Raw genomic sequence first — 25,879 nt, 5'->3', positions numbered from 1 at the left:
ATCACCGCTGTCGGATTTTTTGCACAAGCCAAAATTGGAGGATACACTGTTGGCTAATATCTCTTTCTAATTAAATAAGCAGGAAATAGCGAAACCCTTGTACAAACCAACGGCACGAAATTATAGCATGTTCAACCAAAATATCAGCGACATAACGAAAACGCAAGCGACGAGCGAGAACTCAACTTCTCGTTATTTGTTGTCGCCACGGACAAAACTTAGGGCAGAGAACAACTATTAGGTTGGATTTCGACAACGATCTGAGACGAAGAACTCACGGGAGACGTAAACCAAAGGACGACGAAGGTGACGCCATTGAGTATTCGTCTCGCGATATCTTGAGAAAACTGCGAAATCTGGCAAATCTGGAAAATAAAAGTGCAACTTTTAGACGACTTTTTCTGAACTGGCGCACGGACTGTAGCAGCGCAGCTGCATGCAGTGCAGCGCAGCAGGGCAGTCAACGCGCTGTCAGCGGTCTACCACTACCATACCAGGTCTACGTTGATCTGCGTGCATGCACTGCATGCAGTCAGCGCTGGGATCGCGGGAGGTTGTACGCACTGACTGGTTTGAAGATGATGAGTTTGATTTGTATGTTTTGATTTGGCACAACATACTTTTTCTTCACCCATCGATCTTGTACTTCATAGATAATTCATGTCCACTTGAAAGGGGTTGGAGAGCTGTCTTACCGTTTCCACACCAGCATAAGATATCCCTGATATCTGCTATGGACGTTCTAGAAATTTCTGTGCCCGAGTTTGAAGCACGGGCTGGCAAGGAGGAAGCGATATTTCAAGACTTGCATGTTGTTTTCAAAATAGTTGTCAGGTATGTACAAGTATACGTAACTTGTAATTCAATTCAGGAAGACAAGTGCAGTGTACTGGTGCTGGGCGTTTTTTGACATTGCCACGTTTGAATAAAATTCCAGATGCAAAGAATGTCTGCCTCCCCGCTCCAGTACAATTGTGGCTATCTTGCTGATGCAGTCGTGACTCCTTGATACAGCAGTACAAGTGTTGCAAATGCATGCATAAGTGAAATCTGGTGAAGATACCACCAGGCTTCAGCACTATGTTGGGTATGTTGCGACCTGTCCTCCATGAACTTTGTGGTAAAAAATGAGAACATCTGTGCAGAATTCTGCAGCTACACGGCCTGTTCTGCAAGTCATTCAACATTTGGCAGCAATTCAGCAAGGGAAATGAGCATGCATGTGGTTCGACTGGCCACAACTATACCAAAACATTCCCTATGAATTTAATATCAAGCCATTTGAAAATCTGGACCGTAATGTGTAAACAAAATAGTATTTTGGACAAGAAGACAGGCACAATGTTATGAATTATGACTACCGGTAACCGTCCACCAATGTACCGTATTTTCCGGGGTATAAGCCGCAATGGGGTATAAGCCGCACCCCCCTTTTTGAGGCAAAATATTGACTAAAAGTTGGTATTCGGAGTATAAGCCGCACCCACAAACCAAGATTTTTCACACTCATTGACAAATGGCCTTTCTACAAATTTATTATGGTTATGGAGCTGCATCTGCGCCTTTGATCCTAGAGGGTGGTGGCGTTCCCACGGCGGATGCGGAAAACTCGGCTTCCAGCCGAGTCTCACGCGAACCGTGAAATTTATTATTTTTTTATGGAGCTAAATACCATGTTAGATCAGATTATGAAAAATAGAGTCCCAGTATACGCGTACCGTATGGTGTAGCCCGCGCACTAAAACTAGTAAAAGTGCCGGGATAGCAACACAGGCGCGAAGCTGAGTCGAATGACATGTCACATGACGTCAGCATGCATACTGATGTATGCTAAGCATTCATTCGCGCAAGCATATTCGGTGTATAAGCCGCAGGGGCGATTTTGGTCCGATTTTTAGCGAAAAAAAGTGCGGCTTATACCCCGGAAAATACGGTAACTAGATCATGTACAGTCAGAGAGTGCGATAACAAGGCACCCACTGGCAGGGAGCACTGAGACATTGAACGGCCTGACACCTAAGTAGCTCCCCTACACATCTACGAGGCACACACCGGCAACCTTCCAACTTGAAAGGCTCATGTTAGGAAAGTTAGTAAAGGTCCCAATGAGTCGCACTCTCTGACTGTACATAATCTGGTTACATTGCTGGTGGGTTAGTCATAACACATACCGTAATGTCGCGTGCATTAGCCGGGGCTTATATGCCTATAAGCCGGTGATGGAGTCAGGCTTGTACACAAGACAGGCTTATACACGAGACAGGCTTATACACGAGACAGGCTTATATGACAAGCAACACTCAATGACCAGGCTTGTATGCGCAAACTGCTGACTTTTGGACGTCAAAACCAACATTTTCCAACGGGATTTTTTTTCTTTTTTTTCACAAGTGTACGGTACCATGCAAACATGAACATGTAAAAGGCGCGCTCACCAGTCTTGCGTAGTAGCCCGGCTTACGCACGCGACACGTGGCGCGTCTCGTGTACTGGCCCGGCTTATGCATGCGACAGGCTTGTACGCGAAAAGCTGTTGCAGATTTCATGCTTCTACACGAGACAGGCTTATGCACAAATCCGGCTTATGCACGCGACATTACGGTAGCTGTTTGTTCTTCTTATCCATAATTACACTGGCTCATCATCCAAGTTGAAAAAAGAAAATCGTAACTTAATTTTGAAATTCATGACCGGGTAAGTTTGGCCAGAGAAAACCGTTTTTTCGTCTTTTTCTGCGACATTCCACAAGATTTTATGAGTTCTGTGCAAATTTTGCTGCAAGCCCTGGAATTGCAGAAGTTCCTTGGGACAGTATGTAGGACCACTGTTTCTTTGGCAGCAGGCGTATGGAATGTGCAACCATCATCCTGGTTTCAGAGACTGCCTGCGTTGAAAATTGAAAGACCGTGATCGACCTATCCCATACCACGGGTGAGCGCTGAAGCCAGGTTTCCATAATTCCCTTCATACGCGCGAGTCTGTGCAGTCGTTGTATCCGAGTCATGTGTTCACCGCACATCCCCGCTGTAGATCTCTGAAGCGCACATGTTTTAAGAACAGTGCAGTATGCACCTGTCCTGATCCTAGTGTGGTGCAGATGACGACTGTGCTTAGTCCACACTAGGCTCTAGAGGCTAGGCGCATGTCCAGATGACTGATCATCGTAGACTATGTACAGTTTGGTTGATACGATTCGGGAGGGGGCGAGAATGAGAAGGACCTCCTGCTATGGGTTACAGAATGTGTGTGTGTGTGTGGGGGGGGGGGGGCTGATAATAGAAGTTACCACGTTCTGTAATCAAAGCAGTTAATGCCCAGCTGGCTTTAAAAAGAAAGTTTAGTACCGTTTCTGCATGATTGGGCATATGTGAGGTCTGGAACGTTCCCATCATCAATGGGATGTATTGGAGAAGGCAACAACCAGCGTTGGTTGTAGTGGTTGTGTTTACTGGGCTTCCAGTGTTGCTGCACCACAGTGATGGCCCGTGGAATTCACCTCCATGAAGATAATGGTCCTGTGTTGCGTGCAGCCACTGTTCATCCTGCCTTTATTATTGCTCGTGTAGCTGCCACTGCCACTCTTTCTCACTGCTGCCGCTGTTGATGTTGATTTTGATGTGCCGCTGATGATGATGGTGATGCCGACGGCACCTCTGTTTCTGGTGTTGGTAATGATACTGTTCTCTTTCCTTGTGCATTGCACAGGACGACTGGAAGGCATGATGGCGTGGCGGCGAGTAGCGAGAGCAGTTCCACGTTCCGGCGCTACCGCGAGTTTGACTTACTGCGGTTTTACCTGACAACCATGTACCCGGAGGTAAGTGTGAAGATGATGCACACACGCATGGCCGCCGCACACTGCATACTATTTATACTTCAATCGTGTTCCGGTGTTTGCAAACATGATGTTACATTCAGTTTACACTTTTGGGTGAGAACCTTGTTGCCGTCATTTTCTTGTGTCCGTGCATCTCGATACTCGCTTTGCCACACAAATGTTGTTTGGAACGTGTACAAGTATACATTTGCTCAGGTTAGCTTCTCAGTATTTCTCGTGTGTTTCGATTGGAAGGTGTGTTGTTGACTGTAACGGTGCGGTGTTTTATGATAATAGGATATGTTGGGTAAGTGACTTGTCGTTTGTTTTCCTGTGTGGTCGTACAGATTGTGATTCCACCCATACCGGAAAAGAAGGTGAGATCATGGCATCTTGAATGATGCAGAATGGTGTGTTCTTCTTGCTCTGGGTACTTGTGGGTATGCGTGGCAGGGACTGCAAGTAGCACACAGTGCCGAGAAGCTAGTATTTACCTCGGGATACTAGTAGGCGGGGGATTTGGTGACCACTGGTGCCTGATATTCGAAAATTCGAAATGTTTGATCGCTCGCCGCTCACTCAAACTTCACCGGAGAGACTTCGGATCTGTTCGAGGCGATAGCGGAGAGTTTTCTCTACCATTTAGACCCTTCGATTGTTGAATTTGGTCAAGATTTGGCCGAGAACCGAAAGTTTGACTGCGCACACATGCATACAAAATGCCCATGGTTCAAAATCGAACCATGGACTTCAAAGGGTTAAGTGCTGAGTTGTGGGCAAAGTCTTTGCAACCTCTTGCTTGCCAAAGAGTTTCTAAAAAAATTATTTTGATTGTTTGGTGCAGTGCTGTTTTTCTTGTTCGTGTCTTTAGTTCAGTTTTGTACATTGTACATGTAGTACCGTATGTGATTGCGGCGACTGGGCTTGATCCCGCTGGCAGCTGCGATTCTTCTCTGTCAGGAGACGATGGTGACAAGCCAAGAGTCACTGGTAGCTACTGTTGTGTTCCGTTGTGCAAATTTGAGTATGGAAAACCAAATTCACCAAAGTTCCATGACTTTCCGACCGATCGTGCTCTGAAGTCTGCTTGGCTACATGCCATTCGTCGTGATGAAGGGAAGCACTTCAAGGTGAAGCCGAAAACAACAAAAGTTTGCGGACTGCACTTCCAAGAAAGTGACTATTGTGTTGTGAGTGATCGTGCTTTGAAACGAAAACAAAAGGAGGGAAAGGGTGGCAAACCTCGACCGCGCTTGGTGCCTGGAACAGTCCCTACCGTCTTCTCGTTCCATAAATCAGTGACACAGGGCCCTTCGCGAAAACCACCAGCTAAACGGGTGTTCTTGAAGCCGGTTACAGCAGATTCCAGTTCGAGTGACGAAGATGCTCAGGCAATGGTTGTGGATGACGGTGAGGGCAGCCACCAAGACGACTCAGTGGATGAGTTGGAGAGACTCAGGCAACAAGTAGCAGAATTGAACTTGAAAAATGAGAAGCTTGACTTAGAACTGCAGTCCGCTAAGTCGTCTGGGGATGTGAGCGTGGGTCTTTGCTCCAAACTATGGAAAGAGCAAAAGATATTGGAAGAGGAGCTCAGGCAGACAAAGGAAAGCCTGGTCCTGCACAAATTTGACATCCGTAGGTTCTCTGAGAAGGCCCACACGGTGAAGCTCTACACCGGCTTCACATCATTTGACATGTTTATGGCATGTTTTCGCTATCTGGAGTCAGACGCTGCTGAGATGCGAGCTTGGAAAGGATCGAGGATGAAGTTTGATGGTGAGCGATTCGGGAGAAAGAATGGTCCATTGCCTAAACTCAGCCTGGAGATGCAATTCTTCTTTGTATGTGTCAGGTTAAGGCAAGGACTTGTGTTGGACAATCTGGCAGATCGATTCAAGGTGGACAGTTCAACCCTGTCAAGGTACTTCACGTCATGGGTGAATTTGATGTATGTGACCTTTAAAGAAATGCTGGTGTTTCCGTCTCGTCGGCATATCGACAAAGACATGCCCAAATCTTTCAAGATATTCTACCCCACTACTAGAGTCATTATTGACTGCACCGAGTTCTTCATCGAGCGGCCGTCCCGTCTGTCCACCAACAATGCAGCATTCTCCGCTTACAAAAATCACACCACGTGCAAGTCCCTCATTGGAATTACTCCTAACGGAACTATCAGCTTTGTCTCCACGTTGTATGAGGGGTCAATCTCGAACAGGGATATAGTCATTGACTCGGGCTTCATCTCACTGATGGACCATGGTGACTCAGTCATGGCGGACAAGGGCTTCAACATCCAAGACCTCCTTGCTCCAGTGCCCGGCTGAATATTCCACCATTTAACACCAAGGCACATCAAATGCTCCCCCAGGATGTTGTCGAAACGAAGTCCATCGCTGCTGTAAGAATTCATGTGGAAAGAGCCATCAACCGCATCAAGCAATATCGTCTTCTGGATGGTGTCATTGACTACAATTTATTTGATATTCCTGAGCAAGCTGTCTTCTCAGCGTGTGTTTTGTGCAATTACCAACCCACATTGGTTGCTACCTGATATGGTCTCGATGTCAATACAATTTTCACACCTTCATTCATAAATCGCCCTGTCCTGTTTAACAATGTTCATAATAATGTAAAATAAGCGAACATTTTATATTATCACAGATAACGGTGATGTTCCCAGAAACTTTATTATTTAGGTGCAGCTTAGCACTGTGCGCACTATTCTTTTTATTTGCTGCGTTGAGAGTATTGTGATTACTCTGTTCTTTCTTGTTTTGGCACCACCCCACACCCTATTATTTGATCATTATTGTATTTCGTCACCTACGGTGTTCATGGTGTTCTAAGCTGCCATTCCTTTTACTAGTTCTTCCTGTTGGCACATCCATTAAACCAGTCCCTTACCCCGCCAGTACTCAGACGTCTACTAATCGTGTTCAGTACTCCACGAGTACAAACAGTGTATTAATTTTTACGATTGAATGGAAAAACAAGAACTTTGAAAGAAGATTGTGAGTTCTCGAAGAGTGCTATGGTGAAGTAACTAGGAAAAGAAAGTTCCAAAGAAGTCCAGTGTTGACATTAAGAACAACATCACATTAGAGCAGCATGAATGGCCGGAAGGTAAGGCCACACGTTTTTATTTCTATGTTTCTCGTCACCTAAAAATCTAAAAACGTATGCGAGAGGTGGAAAAAAATAAAAAATGACCGAAAAATTAAAAAAAAGTTTATTAGACCTTTATTCACACTAAAATCCACCAATACATCATGCAAAATACCATCCACAGTTAGCAACTAGTATGTGGTAGGAGCTTCTGTCACAATCTGTGCATGTGCAGCTAGATTGCGCACAAAAATGCCGACCTCGCATCATGCGCAGGCCAGGCCACATTTAATGTACATGTGCTTGAGTGTGCTGGTCCCCACATGCACAGTCAGTGCAACACAGTTTTTTTTCTTTTTTTCCTCCAGACTCCTGAATCGTATGCGCGCGGGTGACCACAAACATAGAAATAAAAACGTGTGGCCTAACGCGAGAAATAAAATTTCTCCAGTTGGGGCAGAAACTCCTTCACAAGGGAATGATCAGCAGCGACAGTTTCCACAAACAGACCATAATTATGACAAAGTCGGCAGCCTCCACACCGCAAACATACATCTGCGTTTGAACTTGGTAGTACAGTAAAACCTGTGACTACCGACCACCCCTTGGTGCCAGCAAAAGCGGTCTTTAGTAGCAGGTGGTCTTTAGTTAGAGGTTTGCACCGTGCGACCATATATGGATCCCATTAAAAAATAAATAAATTTCACGGTTCGCGTGAGACTCGGCTGGAAGCCGAGTTTTCCGCATCCGCCGTGGGAACGCCACCACCCTCTAGGATCAAAGGCGCAGATGCAGCGCCTAAACGGTGGGAGGTGAGTAGATCAGACCCACCACCAAGTGGTCAAAGACCGAAATCCCATTAGCTGCATCCATGGATCCCATTACATTATATGTATATCAAAATGCAGCTAATACAATTCCCCAAGACTTTCGCAATGCCATGCTTATTTCAGGTCAAACAACACTTGGAGAAAAAGACGGAGAGATGGAGAGAGACAGAGAGAGAGAGAAGATTAATTTTTTTGCAAACATCAGATTCAGCTCCTACTTCTGAAGCCAGGAATCAAACGTTCCCTGTGGAAGTTTCATTTTGCGCTGGGCTTCAAATTTGTTCATGCGATCAATCGTACCGACTGTCCTTGTTGCGACTTCTCGATTGCTTGAACGCGATCCTTCAGCATCAGGACCTTGCGGTGCTGCTTTGTTTCTGGATTCCTTGATGCCATCGTTGATTCTTCTGTATGACTGGGGTGACAGAGCCGCTCAGTCTTCGTTCCTTCTCCGAGTAGTAACATCGATCAGAGAGCGCTTTCGATGCGCTCTCCAAGGCAGCGCTTGAAATTCTGCCAGATGTAGTGCAGTCCACACCGACTTCACAGTCAAAATGACCTGCGTTCATTTCTTCAGCTGTGATATCGAAAGATTCTTTTCAGGACTACGGAAAATCATCAAAATTTCAAGAAGGAGCTTCGAGCAACATTTGATTTCCTACATCGCGGTCGCTAGTTACGGGTCAAAAATCGTCTTTGGGACAAGAAAAGGCGGTCGCTGGTCGCGTTCAGCAGGTAGTCGCTAGTCACAGTGCATTTTGAATGTGGGACCGTCCGTGCTTGGCGAAATGGTCGGTAGTACCAGGCTGGTCGCTAGTCACGGTGGTCTTTAGTTACAGGTTTTACTGTAGTACCAGGCTGGTCGCTAGTCAGGGTGGTCTTTAGTTACAGGTTTTACTGTAGTACCAGGCTGGTCGCTAGTCAGGGTGGTCTTTAGTTACAGGTTTTACTGTAGTACCAGGCTGGTCGCTAGTCAGGGTGGTCTTTAGTTACAGGTTTTACTGTCGTAGCACTCTGTAGTACCAGGCTGGTCGCTAGTCACGGTGGTCTTTAGTTACAGGTTTTACTGTAGTACCAGGCTGGTCGCTAGTCAGGGTGGTCTTTAGTTACAGGTTTTACTGTCGTAGCACTCTGTAGTACCAGGCTGGTCGCTAGTCACGGTGGTCTTTAGTTACAGGTTTTACTGTAGTACCAGGCTGGTCGCTAGTCACGGTGGTCTTTAGTTACAGGTTTTACTGTAGTACCAGGCTGGTCGCTAGTCACGGTGGTCTTTAGTTACAGGTTTTACTGTAGTACCAGGCTGGTCGCTAGTCACGGTGGTCTTTAGTTACAGGTTTTACTGTAGTACCAGGCTGGTCGCTAGTCAGGGTGGTCTTTAGTTACAGGTTTTACTGTAGTAGGTGTGCGTTCGCTTGAGGACCAAATTGCCATCAACATCCGTCAAGCATGAAGTCCGCCGTCCAGCAAACTCACGAAGCGACATGCCATTCCGCATGGTGAAAGGACACTTGATCTCCACCACACGCTGCAGTTTGCCATTGACCGTGGCGAGACCATCAGGCGAAGCACTAAGCCATGGCTTGGTTGGATGGATGAAAAGGCCACAGGACTCGACGACAACAGGAACATCCGAAGTCTGTGCACGTGTGATGTAGGCTTTGACAACATCACGTTCATGCGCAAAGCCGTACTTCATAGCCGCTTTAGGATGCTGCGGTGGAGCCAATTTCCTGTTGATGATGGTGGAGAAATCATCACTTCGTCGGCTTGCAATACTCTTAGCAAGTGTTGCAGTCACTCGTAGTTGCCGCTCATTGTACCAGGAGAGGTTAGTTGACTGTCCCTTCGTCGCCCTTGCAATTTCAGCTGCACGGGCACTGAGCACAGCAACACGGTGTTCATAAAAATCAGCAGGCGATTCCGGATCAATAGCGGCCATAGGCACAGGCGCCTCACAAGAAGACTCTGGTACACCCATCTGGCGCTCATTGTCTGACTCACTGCTGCTGCCCTCGTCACATTCCGAGTCATCTGAGCTTGGGACAGGAGAAGGTTCAGTTAGCTTTAGCCAACATGAGCTGCCATACATCTTGATCTTTCCCGATTTGTCCTCTGCCAGAGCCTTCTCCTCGACGCGCTCCAAGTCATTACGCAGCCTGGCAACTGCCTCAGGGTTGACGGATCTGCGGTTTGTAGGCCTGGGGTCATAACACGGGATGCTCTTTTTCTTTTCTCCGAGATCTCTGCCTGAATACGTGCCCTTCTTCAGGTGGACTTCCGTTACTCTGCTGGCCTTGACGCGTGCTGCTCGGGGCTGATTCTATTGCATTAGTTTCTCAGTACAAGCTTTGGCTGCCTCTTCATGCAGGCCAAGCCTTACAAAGTCCTCCAATGCATATAATAGGCCCGCTATGTGGTTACAGGAACCAGCTAACCCAGCAGGGCATGTGCAGTAGGCAGTGAGAACCGTAGGGACATGTGACACACCGCCAGCAGTGCAGCATATCCGAACGTTGTATTTCCTGTCCTTACGGAAAGAGGGCAGGGCGACGCAGCGTACAAAACAGAATTGTGGAAAGACAGGCAGTGAATTGAACTGGATCCTCTGGATGTGGCCTGACTTGAAGAACCTGAACCCTTTGTCTATTCCACGGAACGAGCTGTACTTGGCTGTTCCTGAATCACCATCCTCCTCGTCATCCTCCCCTTCATCATCCTCCCGTTCGTCATCAACTTCAGCAGGGACAGCACTATCAACAGAATCACTGGCATGAAAAGTAGCAGGAATAGCAGCAGTGTCGTCACCTCTTGCAATCTCTTGCCCACTGATGACTTCCTGGACCGTCCGCTCTGTGAAATGCACATACAGGGTTCGGAATGAGAATGATGGCAGCTGACTTAGATTATCCTTCCATCTCTCGGTGGGGAATGGGGGGACACTTCTTAGATTGGGGTGCATGACACACCTGCGGACTTCAGACGCTCAGCTTTAGCAGCAATGTTTACACCACCATCAGGGTCAACAATTTCATATGCCAAGCCACCACGTATGTAGTCCTCAACTCTGTTGAACACAAAGAACAACACCCAAACAACGAAATAAATTTCAAATTTGAAAACATTGACAACCGACAACCAAAAAAGGAAATAATGATATATGGGAGGATATGTGGGATGATCCCGAACTAAAGGCGAAGTGACGTAAAACCCAAACAGCGTACGCATGACATCATTACGCAATGGGCCTATGGTCTCCAAACACAACATACTCAGTTCAGTCTATGTCCAAGGACTATTTGATGCATCTCCCCATCTAGTGTTCTGGCGTGCTTAATTTTTTTATATTTTTGTTCTGGTATTGCTCTGCTGGTTCCATGCAGATGAACTTTACATGGGAATCCATGGGTGTTGATCCATTCGACACGGAATTCCTAGAGGGACGCATGGCAGCTTTTGAGGTAAGAACGGAGCCAGTGGCAATTTCCGCCGATCCAGTTCTTGCGTGTTCTTTTCTGCAGATGTGGTGGCATTGCGCATTTGAGCTCGAGTCAAAATGCCTCAGAATTTCCTCTTATCTCTATGTATCCATACATTGTTGTGTGGATCAGCTGCTCTGGTGCCGCTGGGTCCTGGTACATGTACTTCCGAAGTAGTTATAAGAATGGCTGTGGCAGACCTCATTGCCTATGTTGGTCATTAGTGAATTGTACAGTAAACCTCCCCTTATCTAGACTCCCCAGATCCGGGCACCCTTTTGACCATAGTCACAAGATATTGACCTCCTAAAAACGGAAAACGGCACCAAAAAATATTGATTGCTACATAAAGTGTTTAGTTGTTGCATGCACATATATGTTTTGAGTTGGCAATTCCTAGCTGCAGGCATGCCCTGTCCCAACGTGCCCAGATAAGGGGGGTTCCACTGTACTTGATTTGCCCTGTGTTGGCAGGGTGTGCATTATGCTCGATACCACCTGTGTCTGTGAATCTTGCTTGCATACATGCTTCTGAAATCCGATTTTCTTTCCTCGTCGTTCAGGTTTTCTTGGAGAGGGTGTCTGTTCACCCGAAGCTCCGGTCCGACAGTATATTCCGCCTGTTCCTCAGCGACGTACGTTCTTTTTGGGAGCGGTGCAGTTGTTGTTGTTTGCTGTTGGTGCTGATGGGTACTGTACCATGTCTGTCTTTATGCATAGTCATGTGATGATAGTTCTGCATTCAGCAATGACTACTAGTGAGGGCCATGTGATTTCATATGAGTTATGAGCCCATTCATGTGAGACTCAGTGCTCTGACGAGCCTATTTTCATGGGTAACATGAAATTCTCCTTGTTGAACGCAGGTGTCGATAAAGCCACATGAAGAAAATACTGTTAACTATTTCAGGCATTTTGGGCTTTATGCGTATGTGTGTGGGCGTGCTCTGAGATCCAGGCAGTTCTATGATCTGTTAGGGCACACTTCAGTCCTGGAATACATTTTTAAGTGATTCCCAACTACCGTAACTAGGCTCTACTCAATCTCCGGATAGCTATCTCTTTCAATCTTGTTCGATCTCTCCAGCCTACTAACTAATAGTTACATCATTTTATTTTTTTATTTTTTTATTTTATTCCAAGCAATACATGGCTGGGGTAGCCAATGACCACTTTGCGTGGCGATTGCAGGGTTTTTATAGCCAACCATGGCTAACAAGGAAAAGAGTAAGAAGTCAAAAAGAAAAGGAAAAGAAGAAAGAAGCAATTCTCTGTCCACCCTGCACTCATTCGTTGCGCACACATCCGCACACTCACTCATACGTGTACACCACTATTGAACACGTGAACATTGCCAGTGGGGGCCACCACAGCACAAAGACTTATGCTATGCAAAACCCTCAAATGATTCAAAAACCTCAGAACTCTTGCCTCTGCCACACTTACTCTCCCGTGAACCAGGTCCAACACAAAACCCAGAATGGTAGGCTTCTGAGAAGGCACAAGACAAGATTTCTCCACATTGATCTTCCAACCTGCTCTTTCCAACGTTTCCGTGGGCACACCTGCTACCCTCACTGTCTCTTCCACAGTGCCCGCTCCTGCAGAGCCATCGTCAAAGAACATCATGCACTTAATGCCCTGAGCCCTCCAGTAACGAACCATCACACGGACCAGTTTGTTAAAAAGATACGGAGCAGTGGAGAGCCCACGATCACGCAGAACTGCTCCTCGTGGGCCTTTGCCTTCCAACTTCTCTTTTTTGCCGCCGCCATCCTCTCGTCCTGTCTCTCCCTCTTCACCTGCTTACTCTCCTTGCTCTTCTTGCTGTTTCTCCTCTTGCTACTTCTACTCCTGCCACTTCTCCTGCTCCTCTCCGACTCACTCTCACTGTCACTGTCACTCCTATCCTCTCTTTTCCTCTTACGACTGGACTTCTCCAACTTCCTCTCCAACGTCTCCAATCTTGCAGCCATCTCTCTCATCCTCCTACTCTCCTCAACATACCCTTCACTCTCACTACCACTACCACTCGGCGACACACTTCTCGACCTCGACATTCTTTTCACAAACCAAAACAACTTTCAAATTAAATTTTCACAACTCTCACTCAACTCTCCGCACAAAGACAAAAGAGGCCGACCCTGCACTCGTCACCTCCTTTTATCCCACACCGTGCTCCCTCGTACCCGTTCCCGGGTGGACAGAGAACACTACTTCTCTGCTAATTCTTATACTGTGACGTCAACCGCAGAGAAGTGACATATATGGACTAAAGTTGTGGTCTACTGGTAAAGCAAGGCGTTTCTGAATGCTGTTAAAGTAGAAAGGCCCTTTGTCTCCTGGTGCAGCTTAAGCCAATGCAAATAGCCATTGAAAAGGGGGGAGTGTAGCAATGCAGAAGAGCGGGCTAGAGGAATGGAGAGTTGGTTCCTAGTGGAGCTATCCCGTCGGAACCAGTCAAATGGTTTAAGATGCGGGGGTATTTTGGAAAGTCGAATACGATGGATAAGACAGCACATCATGATTCGTCGTCTTTCTAGGAGAGGTCTGGTCGAGGATAACATATAGAGAGCGACACTAGAAAGGGACTTGGGCATATGATAAAGAATCTTAAGGAGGGAACGATTGTGAATTTCCAGTTTCTGCTGTTGGGCAATAGATAGATTTGTCCAGGCAGTACAGCAGTAGTCAAAATGCGGCAAGATATATGCATTGTAGAAAAGAGCACGCCAGCTGTCAGGAAGATGGGCGCGGTGTGAGTATATTATACCTATGGCTTGACTAGTCTCCTTACATATGTGGGCAACATGGTGAGTCCAGGAGAGATTAGTGTCAAAAATGACACCAAGATGCCTGTGATGATCTACATATTCTATGGGAGTGGTGGAGAAATGGAATATTAGGGGAGGGAGAGGGTAGTAGAGAGTAGTAGACAGAGGGGGAATGATCATTACCTTGGTCTTCCCGACGTTCGGTTTTAGCTTCCACAATGCCATCCATGAGGTGATATCCGTGATACCCGCTTGGAGGTCTAATATAAGACGGGAAACAGAGGGACTACTGCGCAGCATACAAGTGTCGTCTGCAAACAGAGACACGCCAGGATTGAGGACAGGGAGGTCGTTGACGAAGGCCAGGAAAAGTAACGGTCCGAGAGTGGACCCTTGCGGTACACCAGAGCAAATAGGGATAGAATCTGAAAGGACTGGACCAAGCTTGACTGATTGAGTCCTATTATTGAGATAGGTGAGCCACGACTGCAGGCGTCCGGTGACCCCATAAGCATGCAGCTTGGCTAGTAACCCCCTATGCCAAACTGAGTCAAACGCTTTCGCCAGGTCGAAGAAACACAGGCCAAGGTAATGGCGGCGGTCTCGGAGGGTGCACAGTCTCTGGACAAGGTTGGTTAAATGTAGAGAGGTAGAGTCACCATGGCGGAACTCAGATTGCATATCATGGAGCAGAAGTGCCAGATGATGGTACAGCCGATCATAGACGATTCGCTCAAGTATCTTGGAGCAGGTGTTCAGCAGAGAGATTGGGCGACAGTTACCAGGATCATGTCTGCTTCCCTTGTTCTTGTATATGGGAACAACCACAGCATATTTCCAGGCAGAGGGAAAAACGCCGCTGGACAGGGAATTATTGAAGATAAGAGGATAGGAGATAGAAAGTTTCAAGGCCTTCAGAATCTCGTTGCTTACCGTATTTCCGCGCATATAAGCCCATGGGCCTATATCCGGATATAAGCCCACCTCCGTTTATAGGCCCATGGGCTAATAAACAGACCCAAACACCGTAGTACAGCATGTCAGTGCAGACTACATTACCAGTACCGGTACCTACAGCAGGCGGACAACTGCGCACGGACTTGTACTTTTTCGCGTGCCTTCAAAATTCGAATATAGGCCCAGGGCAAAAAAACGAACCATTATTACTGATTTTTTTTTCCCGGAAAATGCATTATTTCGTATATTAACCCATGGGCTTATATGCGCGGAACTATGGTATACCGTCATAGCCTGGGGACTTCCCTGTGGGGAGTTTCTCAATATAGCGAATCACGGCCTCGGAGGAGATGACAATGTTTGAGAGGTTCGAGGCCGGAGAAGGGAGATGAGACAGATCTGGGACGGGCCAGTCAGGATCATCCTGTGTGCTAACCCGTACAAAGTGCTCGTTGAGAGCAGCTGCCATCTCAGCAGGATTATGTGTGAGGGTGTCAGCGGAGGTGGTTATTGCTGAGGGTGCAGGGTGATGCAAAGATACACCAGACAGGGAGCGGACAAATGAGTAAAGCGACGGATGGGCTGAGTTAGTGAGTTTGCTCTGGAGTGACTGAATGTATCTTTTGTGAACACGGCGAGAGAGGTGCTTGACCAAATTGCGTTGGGCCTTATAGCGAGCAAGGTTTTCTGCTGTGGGGAACTTCCTGTAGATGCTATAAATATTCCGTTTATTGATGACTGCATTTAATACTGAGGTCGTCAGCCAGGGTGGACGTGCTGGCCTGTCGACGGAACGACCCTGTGAAGAGGGGCGATTAATAGGAGAAGCTGGGAACTGATACTTAGCGAGAGCAGCAGAGAGTTCAGATGAGAATCTCTTGCATGCTACGTCAATGCTTGTGTTACCAAGAAGCTCCCTCCAATCCACAGAAGTAAGCTGCTTGTTTATACAGTTCCACTGGTCATTTGTGATCGTACGGAAATGATAGCGAGGCGGTGAACTGCCGATCAAGTCATCTGGCGTAGACGGTGAGCGCTCATAGGCTGTACCTGCTGCAGGAGAGAACGTTGGTGCTTGGTAGTGTTGCAGGCTAGGCGCTTCCATACGAACCAACACGATGTCGTGGTCAGACTGACCCAGAAGAGCAATAATGTCTGAAATGGAAAACGCAGATGGTGTATCAGTGATTACCAAGTCCAAGGCTGCTCCTGTTCCGGCTGGAGTGTGGTGAGTAGGGAAGTTGACTAACTGGGAGAGGGAAAACATTCTTAGCAGGCATTGTAGCTGGTGTCCAGCAGTGTCCGTGATATTGCCGTGCCAGTCACTACACTTGGCATTGAAATCACCCATCATAAGCATAGAGGAAGTGGTGTGTCTGGTCGTCTGAAGGACTGTTTGCAGACAGCCCACAACATTGTCAATATCAGTGGAACACGCATTTGGTGGCCTGTAAACGCATCCAGTAATGAGAGACTCAGGAGGTGCAGATGACGAAGTCGATGTATGAGCTGTCATTTCGACCCACGTGGCCTCAAATTTGTGGAGGTGTAGACCAGTGAGATGCTTAACTGTACCTGGAAAATCCGAGCGGACTAGAAGAGCGACACCTCCAAATCCCCTAAAGCTATCAGTGCTCTTCTTGTTGTCCGCTGTGGGTCGGTCATGGCGGTAACAGTCGTAGCCTGGAACTACAAGGGAGTTAGGCTGAGACTGCCATGTTTCAGTTATGCCAATGACGTCGGGCTTGTACTGCTCGATGAACTCGGAAAGTTCTCCATGCTTATTCTTAATTGATCTAGCGTTGATACATGCAATGTGTGCGGGTCGGCCAGAGGAGGGCTGAGCGGGGTAGAGCGGGTGGGCTAGTTTCGATCGTGGGGTGAATACAGGGGCGTTGGGATTTAGTCGTTGTTGCTGCATCGTTGTGTATGTTGGTTTGTTAGCATGACAGTTCAGGATTGATCATCACTGCCTCGCCACGAAGTAGAAGACGACTTGTTACCTTGGGCATCAACAAAGCGCCACTTTCGCACTGTGTACTGGATGGTGGCCGGCCAGAATTTGGAGTCGAGAACTTTGTCCTCGTCCGACGCTGCCACGGTTACGCGAGCATGGCAAGTACCCAGGTACGTGTTTTCTGAAATCGAACAGTTCAGTACGTCAACTTGGCGGACCTTGCACCACGCTGTTATTGACTCTGCCCTGCAACCCGGACTGACATTTCCAACGTACAGAACAAGCTTCTTTGTACGTTCAGGCCCTGTTAGCACACGCGGGTCGGCTGTCCTGGGCTGTGGTTTCACGTAGCGTGAAGTAACTCTACGGCGTGTGACTTCCGACCACTCTGATTTTGTCGGCTCTATCCTTTCTCAAGGAGACAATTTCCTGTGACATGCTGCTAATTGAGTCAGCAAGGCTTACAATTGCAAGTTGCAGCTCCGATGTAGGTAGCGAACTCTGCGCCAGCACGCCCACTCCACGCTTCCTCAGCTCGCTCACCAGATCCGGCCGGGAGAGGCTCGAGGCTTTATCCACAGACATTTGCTCGCCGATCTTGATGAGCTCCTCATAGCCAACCAAAGCCAGGTCCATGCCTTCGTTTGTCGCCATTGGTACTGTTGGTCACTTCTATTAGTTCTAAGCAATAATGGGGAGGGGTAGTTCTGTAGAGAGACGCACCTCGAGGCTAATCCTCGGAGCACAAAATGTCAAACCGCACTCTACTTTCACCCTCTGCTGTAGTAGCACCAGTACTACTTGTAGCACTGTAGCAGGCTTGTTATGGACACGGTACAGTACATTTTATAGGCCCGGGAAAAGCACCTCACTCCCGCTACTGTCCTGGGGAACCCGTGGCAGTTTGCATATCTATATACTATTTTCAAGGTCCTGAAAAGATTGGTATTCCTTCATGGGCTGGTACATGTGTTTCTTTGCTACCTTGTATGTTCAGGACAAGACCTTCATGGAACAGACAAATGACACGAAGTTTGCCGCAAAGGTAGGCATACCTGTTCAATTTATTCTTTTTTACCATTACGTGTGCGAATACTATCCTCGGGTGTGTGTGTGGGGGGGGGGGGGGGAGGGGTGTTGTGTTTTGGTAATAAACGATGTGTGTTGACCAAGGCGGCCGCATGTTCAGCTCCAGTGTGTGTATTGCCACTCTGCACTGCTGTGGGTTGCCTTCCTAGCATGGTTTCCATGTTATTGTCAATGCTAGACAGGTGTGCTGGCATTGCAACCTTGCACATCACACTGACCAGCCATCAGCATTGTGTTACTAGAATGAACACCACTGTCGTTGTTTTGTGAATTTTATCCGTGTCGTGCAGGCTGACTCGCGCATCAAATCCAGCATTGCATCGCTGAGAATAAAGAAAATGGATCGGTATGTACACCGGCATCATCGTGTTTAGAACTTACTTCCTGCACTGGTCTCCCTTTTTGAAAACAAAGGCTAGTTTATTAGACGGCCGAGATGAACCCCATTGCTTTTGTTGAAGACCAGCAGAGGTTGTTATTTCAGACAACCACAGTGGCGGTGTGTCTGTTTGTGTTGTCTGCTTTGTTGTGGAAATGCTCTACATGAGATCGTTTGTCACTCATCACCCCCCCGTGTTATCTTGTTTGGACCAGTCTCCTTCTTTTCCATGGTATTTCTCACCAACAGCAGCTGGTCTGTCCACTTTGCGGGCACAGAGTCTACTGAACCCTGTCGGCACACACGTATTTTTATTCGCGTAACTTTGTGCCTCGTAAGAGATTCAAGTCTTCCAGTACATTGTACATGTATCTCAAGGTCACTTGTATTGCTTCTCGTGTATGCGATAGGTCTCACACATTTGCTTTAATACTGTAGAATGTACTGGTATGTGTTGTTTTGATGTGCCGTTGCCCTGTCTATTTGCAACGTTGCAGGCATTTCTCGCAGTGCCTGGTGTACAGTGACAACCTCGCCACATCAGCACTTGCCACAAGACGTCACGGAAAGGTGTGGCCGCCACTCTCTCAATTTCTCATGTGCTCTTTAAAAATGTGTGTGCACGCATGTGTGTGTGTGTGTGTGTGTGTGTGTATGTGTGTGTGTGTGTGTGTGTGTGTGTGTGTGTGTGTTTGGTTGTACTTGGGCGTACATGTATTGTAATGGATGTTTCCTAACTGGCTCTTCTTGATTCTTCTTTGGTGGGTAATCGATCAGACACTTGACAGAACGCAACAAGTACATCAGCTCTAGTGCTTATTGGCATTTGTGTGCTTTTCTAAATGTAAGAAGAGCTATATTAGGCTAGTACTATTGGTTTTGCAGACATTACCACATGACATTTTAACACCGTCTCAGAGTTTTCACGTTACATAATTCCGAAAGTGCACAGCGAATACATTCGTATAAATGCTCTAACGTGGTGTGTTTGTTGCATGGTAATGTCTGCTGTGCTTATACTCTGACAAAGTGTCTTGGGATGTTCACCCCTCATCATTTAGGTTTGATATCACTGATGGAATTTAAATTCTAGTTTGTGCTCGGAGAGCCAACACGTGCATATAGTGCTCTTGGGGTCCCAAGATCACCAGGGATGCGCACTTACATAGATACCTAGCTTCCTGACAGCGGCATGTGTCAGTGTTGCCCATGGGCGTACAGACTGCAGAGCATGCAGGACATGTACGAGCTCCACCAGTGTTGAGAGCAGTCCGAGGTCTTCGACAACTCGCGTGATTGCGTCTCTTGGGGGTTGTGTTCTGCTTTCTCAGGCTATTTGTGATCGTCAGGTTGCCATGATGAAGCACTACAGGGCACTGGGCAACTGTGTGAGGTAGGTTGCGCAAACACCAGGCTATACTGTACACCCTAACAATATAATACGTTTGTGAACCTTGAAGGGCATATCAACACCAATTTGAGAGTGTTTTCAGAAAGAAAAAACCCTGGATCAACTGCCCATTTTACTGTCACTGCGTTCGGGTAGCTGTGTGCAGGCTATTCACAGATCTGGTAGAGCTATAACATCTACTACGTGCAACTCTAGTGGCTTTCTTTGCGGCGTTCTGTGATTTCACATGCTTTTTCCCCAATATGGTTTCTTATTCCCATCAGCGACTGGGCGGAGGATGAGAAGGACATTCCACAGGAGCTGACAGTAGCCGGCAGACAACTGGCAAGGTGAGGATCGATGACAGTCAGATGGGCCCGCCAAGTTCGATTGAGCGGTTATTGTGATCGATACCAAGAGTGCATGACCGTGGTTGTGTACTCTTGTCGATACCCATATAGCTGGCCCTGCTATAGTAATATGGCTTGTCCTATTGCGATTGTGGACGGACATTTTGTCGGTATCACGGCTGTACCACCAGTTTTCCCCGGACATCACAATTCTCCAACAGAGAGGACACATTGTACCGTATTTATTCCTTATTTGTCAACATGTGTGATTAGACTACATGTATTAGTACAGTGCGAAATGAGCATGGGACAGTGAACGAGAATTAAAATGAGAAATGAATTATTGTTCAGAACGGTTCTGTTGTTTAATATGATCATGAGTGAAGCTACGGAACAATGGAAGGGAGACTACATTATGCTTGAACATGTTTAACGCATTACGGTTGTAATGTATTTGTATGTTCCTCTAACCATGTTAGTTGATTGCCTTCATGGAGAGGATTACTTCTTGAGACTGCTTTTCTTCTATGCCACATCAACTCTGTTGTACCAATCATGTTGCTTGTGTGCAGTATGGCGGAGACATCGACCGACTGTGTGAGTGCTGTTGAGCAAAAGTTCCTTCAGCCGCTGCAAGAGTACTGCATGTATGGCGATGCACTCAAGTGAGTAGAAGCAGTACAATGTCCAATTGTATTGTTCATGTATATGTACATTGCCTTTAGCAATGATTGCATGGTTAATGAAGTGTTGTGTAGGTCCGCCCAGGCAAACAACCTAAGAGACAGGCCCGCAGAATGTGTTTGTGAGTGTGAGAGAGAGACAGGCAGACAGACAGACTGAGGTTCTGTACGCCTCAAGGGTTGCGCAACTCCTCTACATTATAATTGAATGGTAGTTGAGCAAGCGAGGGTCCCTGGTTCGAGTCCTGGTGGTGACAGTCAATTTTTTCTTCAGACTTTTCCCGTTTGCGTCTTTAACCAGTCAATACTTGAGCAAGTATTTGACATTTTTCTTTCGTGTTTCCACCTCGACAGGCGTGTTGCCCGCCACCAGCTCCTACTGCAGTACGATTTGGAGCAGACGGAGGAATCTCTCAGTGCCAAAGCTCTCAACAAAGTGGAAGTGTCATCAGAGGTAGGGTGCATAGCTGTTTGTTGTACAAGTACTCAAGTAGCAAGTGTGCATTTTGCCGCAGCACCAGGGTTCCTCTAGGGGTCTGGAGATTTGCGGGTAATTCAAACAGATCGATGTGTTAACTAAGTTACTTACGTAAGAGTTCCATAATATGGACTTTGAGCGTGTATGCGCTGGTAAAGCTTGATTTGCTTGTATGGTTGCTCCCTCCCCTACATTTCGACTTTTATTGTAGGTCTATAATTGATTACACGTATATTAAATGTATGTATAATTATGTGGTGTGAACGAATGTTTACGTATGCCTCTCAGTCTACCTCACTGCTCCAGTCATTGTAACCTTATGCGTGGACTGCCGTGTTCACCGCCAGCTCTTCGCCGTACTTACGTGTCAGATAGAGACGTGCAGCATTCCTTCTAAACTTTGCATTTTTCCTATTGCTCTGGTTGGTACCACCTGCACGTGTCGTTATGACTGTCAGTGCCGCTCTCCTTTGCCTGTGTGTGTGTGTGTGTGTGTGTGTGTGTGTGTGTGTGTGTGTGTGTGTGTGTGTGTGTGTGTGCAGCGTGAGAATGAAATCACCTTTGGTAGAATCGCTGCTCGCGTGCTGACTGGAACGGGCACGAAGGAGGCACGCGTCGAGGCAATACAGAAGGATATTGATCTGCTAGAAGCGTCGTCTCAGCTACAGATCGACCAGCTCAGGTACGCGTAGATACTAGTATTGTAAAACTATATAGTGTCGCTCATGTCTCATGCATGACTATGACTGTAGTGTCGCTCATGTCTCATGCATGACTATGACTGTAGTGTCGCTCATGTCTCATGCATGACTATGACTGTAGTGTCGCTCATGTCTCATGCATGACTATGACTGTAGTGTCGCTCATGTCTCATGCATGACTATGACTGTAGTGTCGCTCATGTCTCATGCATGACTATGACTGTAGTGTCGCTCATGTCTCATGCATGACTATGACTGTAGTGTCGCTCATGTCTCATGCATGACTATGACTGTAGTGTCGCTCATGTCTCATGCATGACTATGATGACTGCAAGTAGACTAGGACTTGGATAAGACGAACCGGGCTACATTCAGATCCTGGAGATTGTTCACATACCAATAATCTTAGCTGGGGTATACTTTGATAAAATGAACCAAGATCATGTCCGATATAGCCTGCTTCAGTCAAACCCGGTTAGGGGCGAACTTTCCGTGCCACCGCTGACATGCAGCAGCCGAGCAAACTTCATCTGGTGCTTTCAGCTTTGCACGTTCTATCATGAACGCGTTATTACAACTTAGTTTGCGATCATGTCCATGTCACCGTGCCCTGCCCTACAATCGATCGTGTAGGAGTAGCCATTAGGGAGGTTTCGCTCTACGGAATTACGTATGAAAATAACGTATGAACTGCACGGAATTTTCATACGTAAAAATCAGAGCTGTTGGGTTTCGCTCTACGTGATTTCTCCACGACTGCTAAACATGCGTTGTTGCTTTGGAGACGCGTTGGCTGCATGCGCCCACCGTATGCACCATGAACCGAAACCGCGTTTTCCATTATATTTTGCACGTGGTGTACGGTGTGTGTACTTTGTGTTTCGCGCGGCTTGAATATTGCCATGGACAAATGCGGAAAAAGCGAAAATTATTTCAAAAAGTCCTACGGAGGACCCAACGTAGGAAAGAGCTTTCCTACGGAAATCCGTAGAGAGATTTACGTATGAAAGTTGCCCTCGCTCCCCGGCGCGTACGACATACGGATTTTCATACGTAATTACGTAGAGCGAAACCTCCCTATTGTCTGCTGCATTGGGCCTGGTCGCAGCTGTCGCCTCATGTCATGGTGGTGGGTGTGCAACTGTTGAAACGCCTGGCTTTCATGCCCGTCGGCATAAAGATTCAGTTCAGCTCTTACCCCCGAGATGGTGCTGCTGTAGACTGAAGTTTCTTAGTTTCACCCCTAGGAACCATATCGGATTTTTCATCAACCACCACACCATAAATGCGCTCTCCAGCCGACCTCGACACGTTACACGTTACATTAATTTGTACAGGGCCGAATGCTGATGCTGACCCCTTTATTTAGAATCGTATCAGGTTCACAATAACCGACGTTCTTTGACCTGCACTGTCTGTGCTTTCAAACTTTCTTACGTGTGTTGTGAGTGCCGGTCCACAGTCTAATGTGCCAAGCTCAACTTCTGCGATGGCCCAGTTGCGGTGGTTGCGTGGGCTGCGAGATGGCTATGGTTTGGGGATTTCCCGGCTTCGCGGCCGTCGCATCGCAAAAATGCTTCTGTGAATCCCGCTTGAGTGTTGATGACTGAGTCATGACTACATGAAAGAGATATAAACTGTGTTTTTTACTAGATGTACTACTGTCTGAACGTAAGCGTTCGATGAAACAACTCCAGATATGACGCAATCTTTTTCTTTTCTTTTTCCATGAGGGTCGTTGGTCCACTCCTGTCCAACGTTTGCTGTTCAGTCACCTGTTCTATGACCTTGCTTGTTACCACTATGTGCAGATTGTTGTGTATTTCCCTTTGTGAGCACATATTCGTTTGGCTTTGGCTTGATACTTTTTTAACATTGACGAGGCCATTGGCATTGTGTCTCATTTGCTGCACATCGGGGAGTGTCTTCCTGTTGGCTTGAACTATCATCTAGGTTGCCTTTCCTTGCAAAATGCCGAAGGCGTAGAGTAGGGAACGAAATTGTTTTTTTCTTGTGCTTCTGTCTGTCTGTCTGCCGTGCATTGTCTTTGCTGATGGCAGCGAATTCACGGCAGCTGCCACAAAGGAGATCGCCATCTTCCATGATCAGAAGTCCGCAGACATGCGTGCTTATTGGAAAGCACTAATCCAGCAACAAATTGAAATGACCAAAAAGGTAAGGGCCCAGCATGACTGGCCTAGACAGTACTCTCAGGCTTGGTGAGTTTTGCCTGTCTACCTGTGTTTGATTCTTTATGAACACACAGCATTGTATATATTGTGCTTTTCAGTTGTAAAATCGGTGCCAGCTTTCAGGAGGGGGGGGGGGGGGGGGCTGCTTAAATCTCCACCACCTCGCTCTGTGAACACTATGATTATTATGTAAATGGAGTACCAGCAACGGCATAAATAATAGCAGAAACCGCCAACACCAAACTTCTTGTTGCTGCCAGCCGGTTCCAGCCCGCTCAACCATTGGTAAAGTCAGTAACTTATAAGTACATATAGCACCTGTTTGCCATGCTGTGACCTGCAGCTTTGCACAGCATGGGCCGCTTAGTGTTATGTTACAACGAGCGGACTGCTGTGCTACGGAAACTGTGTGGCTGATCAGCATCCGTTTTGGCTTGTGTGTTTGCTTTCTGGTTTGACCCTGTAGGCGATTGGCGCGTGGATGGAAATCCGCACTTCCTTTCATGCTGTGAAGCGAACCCAGTGAGGGCTTGTAATAAACACTATTGTTGTATCTTCGGTCTTCACTCAACTTCTTGCAACCTACGTGCAGCTTGGTAGCATGTACACACTCAGGCATCATGCATACTTTGCTCCCGCGGATGTTCTCATTCTGATGTAGAAGCGCCATTACTTAGCTGATTAGCACGTCCGTTCCACTTGAGTTTAAGACCACCTTTAGTCCTGTCAATTCTAAAGTCTACTCGATTGCAAAACTGTAGCCGCGAATTGTGAACAAGATGATTGTTTTAGCCCATCTTCTTAGCCCGATGAGGACCTCTTGCTCACTGTAGTTGCTATTTGGTTGTCCGCTGCGAATGAAGCTGGGTGCACTAGTTATGCATACACAGACAAACTCTACTGCCTTACACTTTGATGCATGATCGCATGTCGCTGATGCAACTATTTTCGAAAATGTTTTAGTTTGGTGACTAGGGCACAATTGCCGCCACCAAACTGTGTTGAATTGCTCTTCTCCCTGGTTCATTGTCTCTTCTGTGCCTTCTGCACCACAGAGCCATGCACTTGCCACCGTTTGCCACTCCTTCATGATTCCATCTGTCTAAAAGTCTCTTCCGTTTGCTTGCACTTGACGAAACTAGCACGAATTCCTCTTACTTTTAGCGGTGTGGCTGTGCCTGCGCAGCCTCCCGTTCCTCTGGTGCCTTGCTTCACCATGCTGCATCTGTGTGTTGTCTTTGTGAAATCTGTTATTGTCATGCCCCGTCATGTTCCATACCTTTCTGAATTATCTTCTTTTTTACTTTCGTATTCCTCTCTTTTTTTAAACCTTTGTTTTCCAAGTTACCGGTATGACTATTGTGTACATATCCGTACTCATTACACAGTGCACAGCACTGACTAATGATTATCTTCTCTCACCTAGTACTAGCTACTCGGTATGGATGATATGTTTCTTTCGAAATTGTCACGTATGCCATGTAACCTCTGTGTGCATGTGTGTGTGTGGGGGGGGGGGTGATGTGTGTGTGTGTGCCTGTGCGTGTGTGCCTGTGCATGTATGTTTGCCTGAAACTCAGAGTTACAACCAACTGGCCTTGCTCCACGGTTGTACTGTATAACAGCTGTTATGTGTGCCGCTGTTTCTGGCGTGACTCCACTGGCTCGGTTTAGGTGTGCCATGTGTTTTGGGTT

The 25,879-nt window shown here is 47.0% G+C and overlaps 1 protein-coding gene and 1 long non-coding RNA gene across 2 annotated transcripts in view; both read left to right on the top strand.

Moving 5' to 3' along the window:
- LOC135804821 (uncharacterized) overlaps window positions 1-25,879 on the top strand; it is a 187,022-nt gene that overhangs the window by 19,097 nt on the left and 142,046 nt on the right. The window lies entirely within an intron of this gene.
- LOC135804797 (sorting nexin-4-like) lies at window positions 560-25,659 on the top strand. The gene is made up of 16 exons (XM_065318754.1): window positions 560-834; window positions 3,706-3,817; window positions 4,165-4,194; window positions 11,139-11,216; window positions 11,798-11,869; window positions 17,920-17,967; window positions 18,302-18,357; window positions 18,888-18,960; window positions 19,722-19,783; window positions 20,065-20,130; window positions 20,703-20,795; window positions 21,168-21,267; window positions 21,834-21,973; window positions 24,053-24,167; window positions 24,651-24,706; window positions 25,240-25,659. The coding sequence occupies exons 1-16, from the start codon at window positions 734-736 to the stop codon at window positions 25,274-25,276; spliced, it is 1,239 nt and encodes a 412-aa protein (XP_065174826.1). The 5' UTR covers window positions 560-733; the 3' UTR covers window positions 25,277-25,659.

This window comes from Sycon ciliatum, chromosome 1 (assembly GCF_964019385.1).
Source record: "Sycon ciliatum chromosome 1, ocSycCili1.1, whole genome shotgun sequence".
In the NCBI taxonomy this organism is placed as follows: Eukaryota; Metazoa; Porifera; class Calcarea; order Leucosolenida; family Sycettidae; genus Sycon; species Sycon ciliatum.
The sequence above is the reverse complement of the archived record's forward strand: the minus strand, read 5'-3'. Positions and strand labels throughout refer to the sequence as shown.

Excerpts from the sequence above, each read along its gene's own strand:
- LOC135804797 (XM_065318754.1), top strand. The coding sequence starts at position 734 with ATGGACGTTCTAGAAATTTCTGTGCCCGAGTTTGAAGCACGGGCTGGC. Across the intron at positions 17,968-18,301 it reads ACACGAAGTTTGCCGCAAAG|GCTGACTCGCGCATCAAATC; the intron begins GTAGGCATACCT and ends CGTGTCGTGCAG. Across the intron at positions 18,961-19,721 it reads CCACAAGACGTCACGGAAAG|GCTATTTGTGATCGTCAGGT; the intron begins GTGTGGCCGCCA and ends CTGCTTTCTCAG.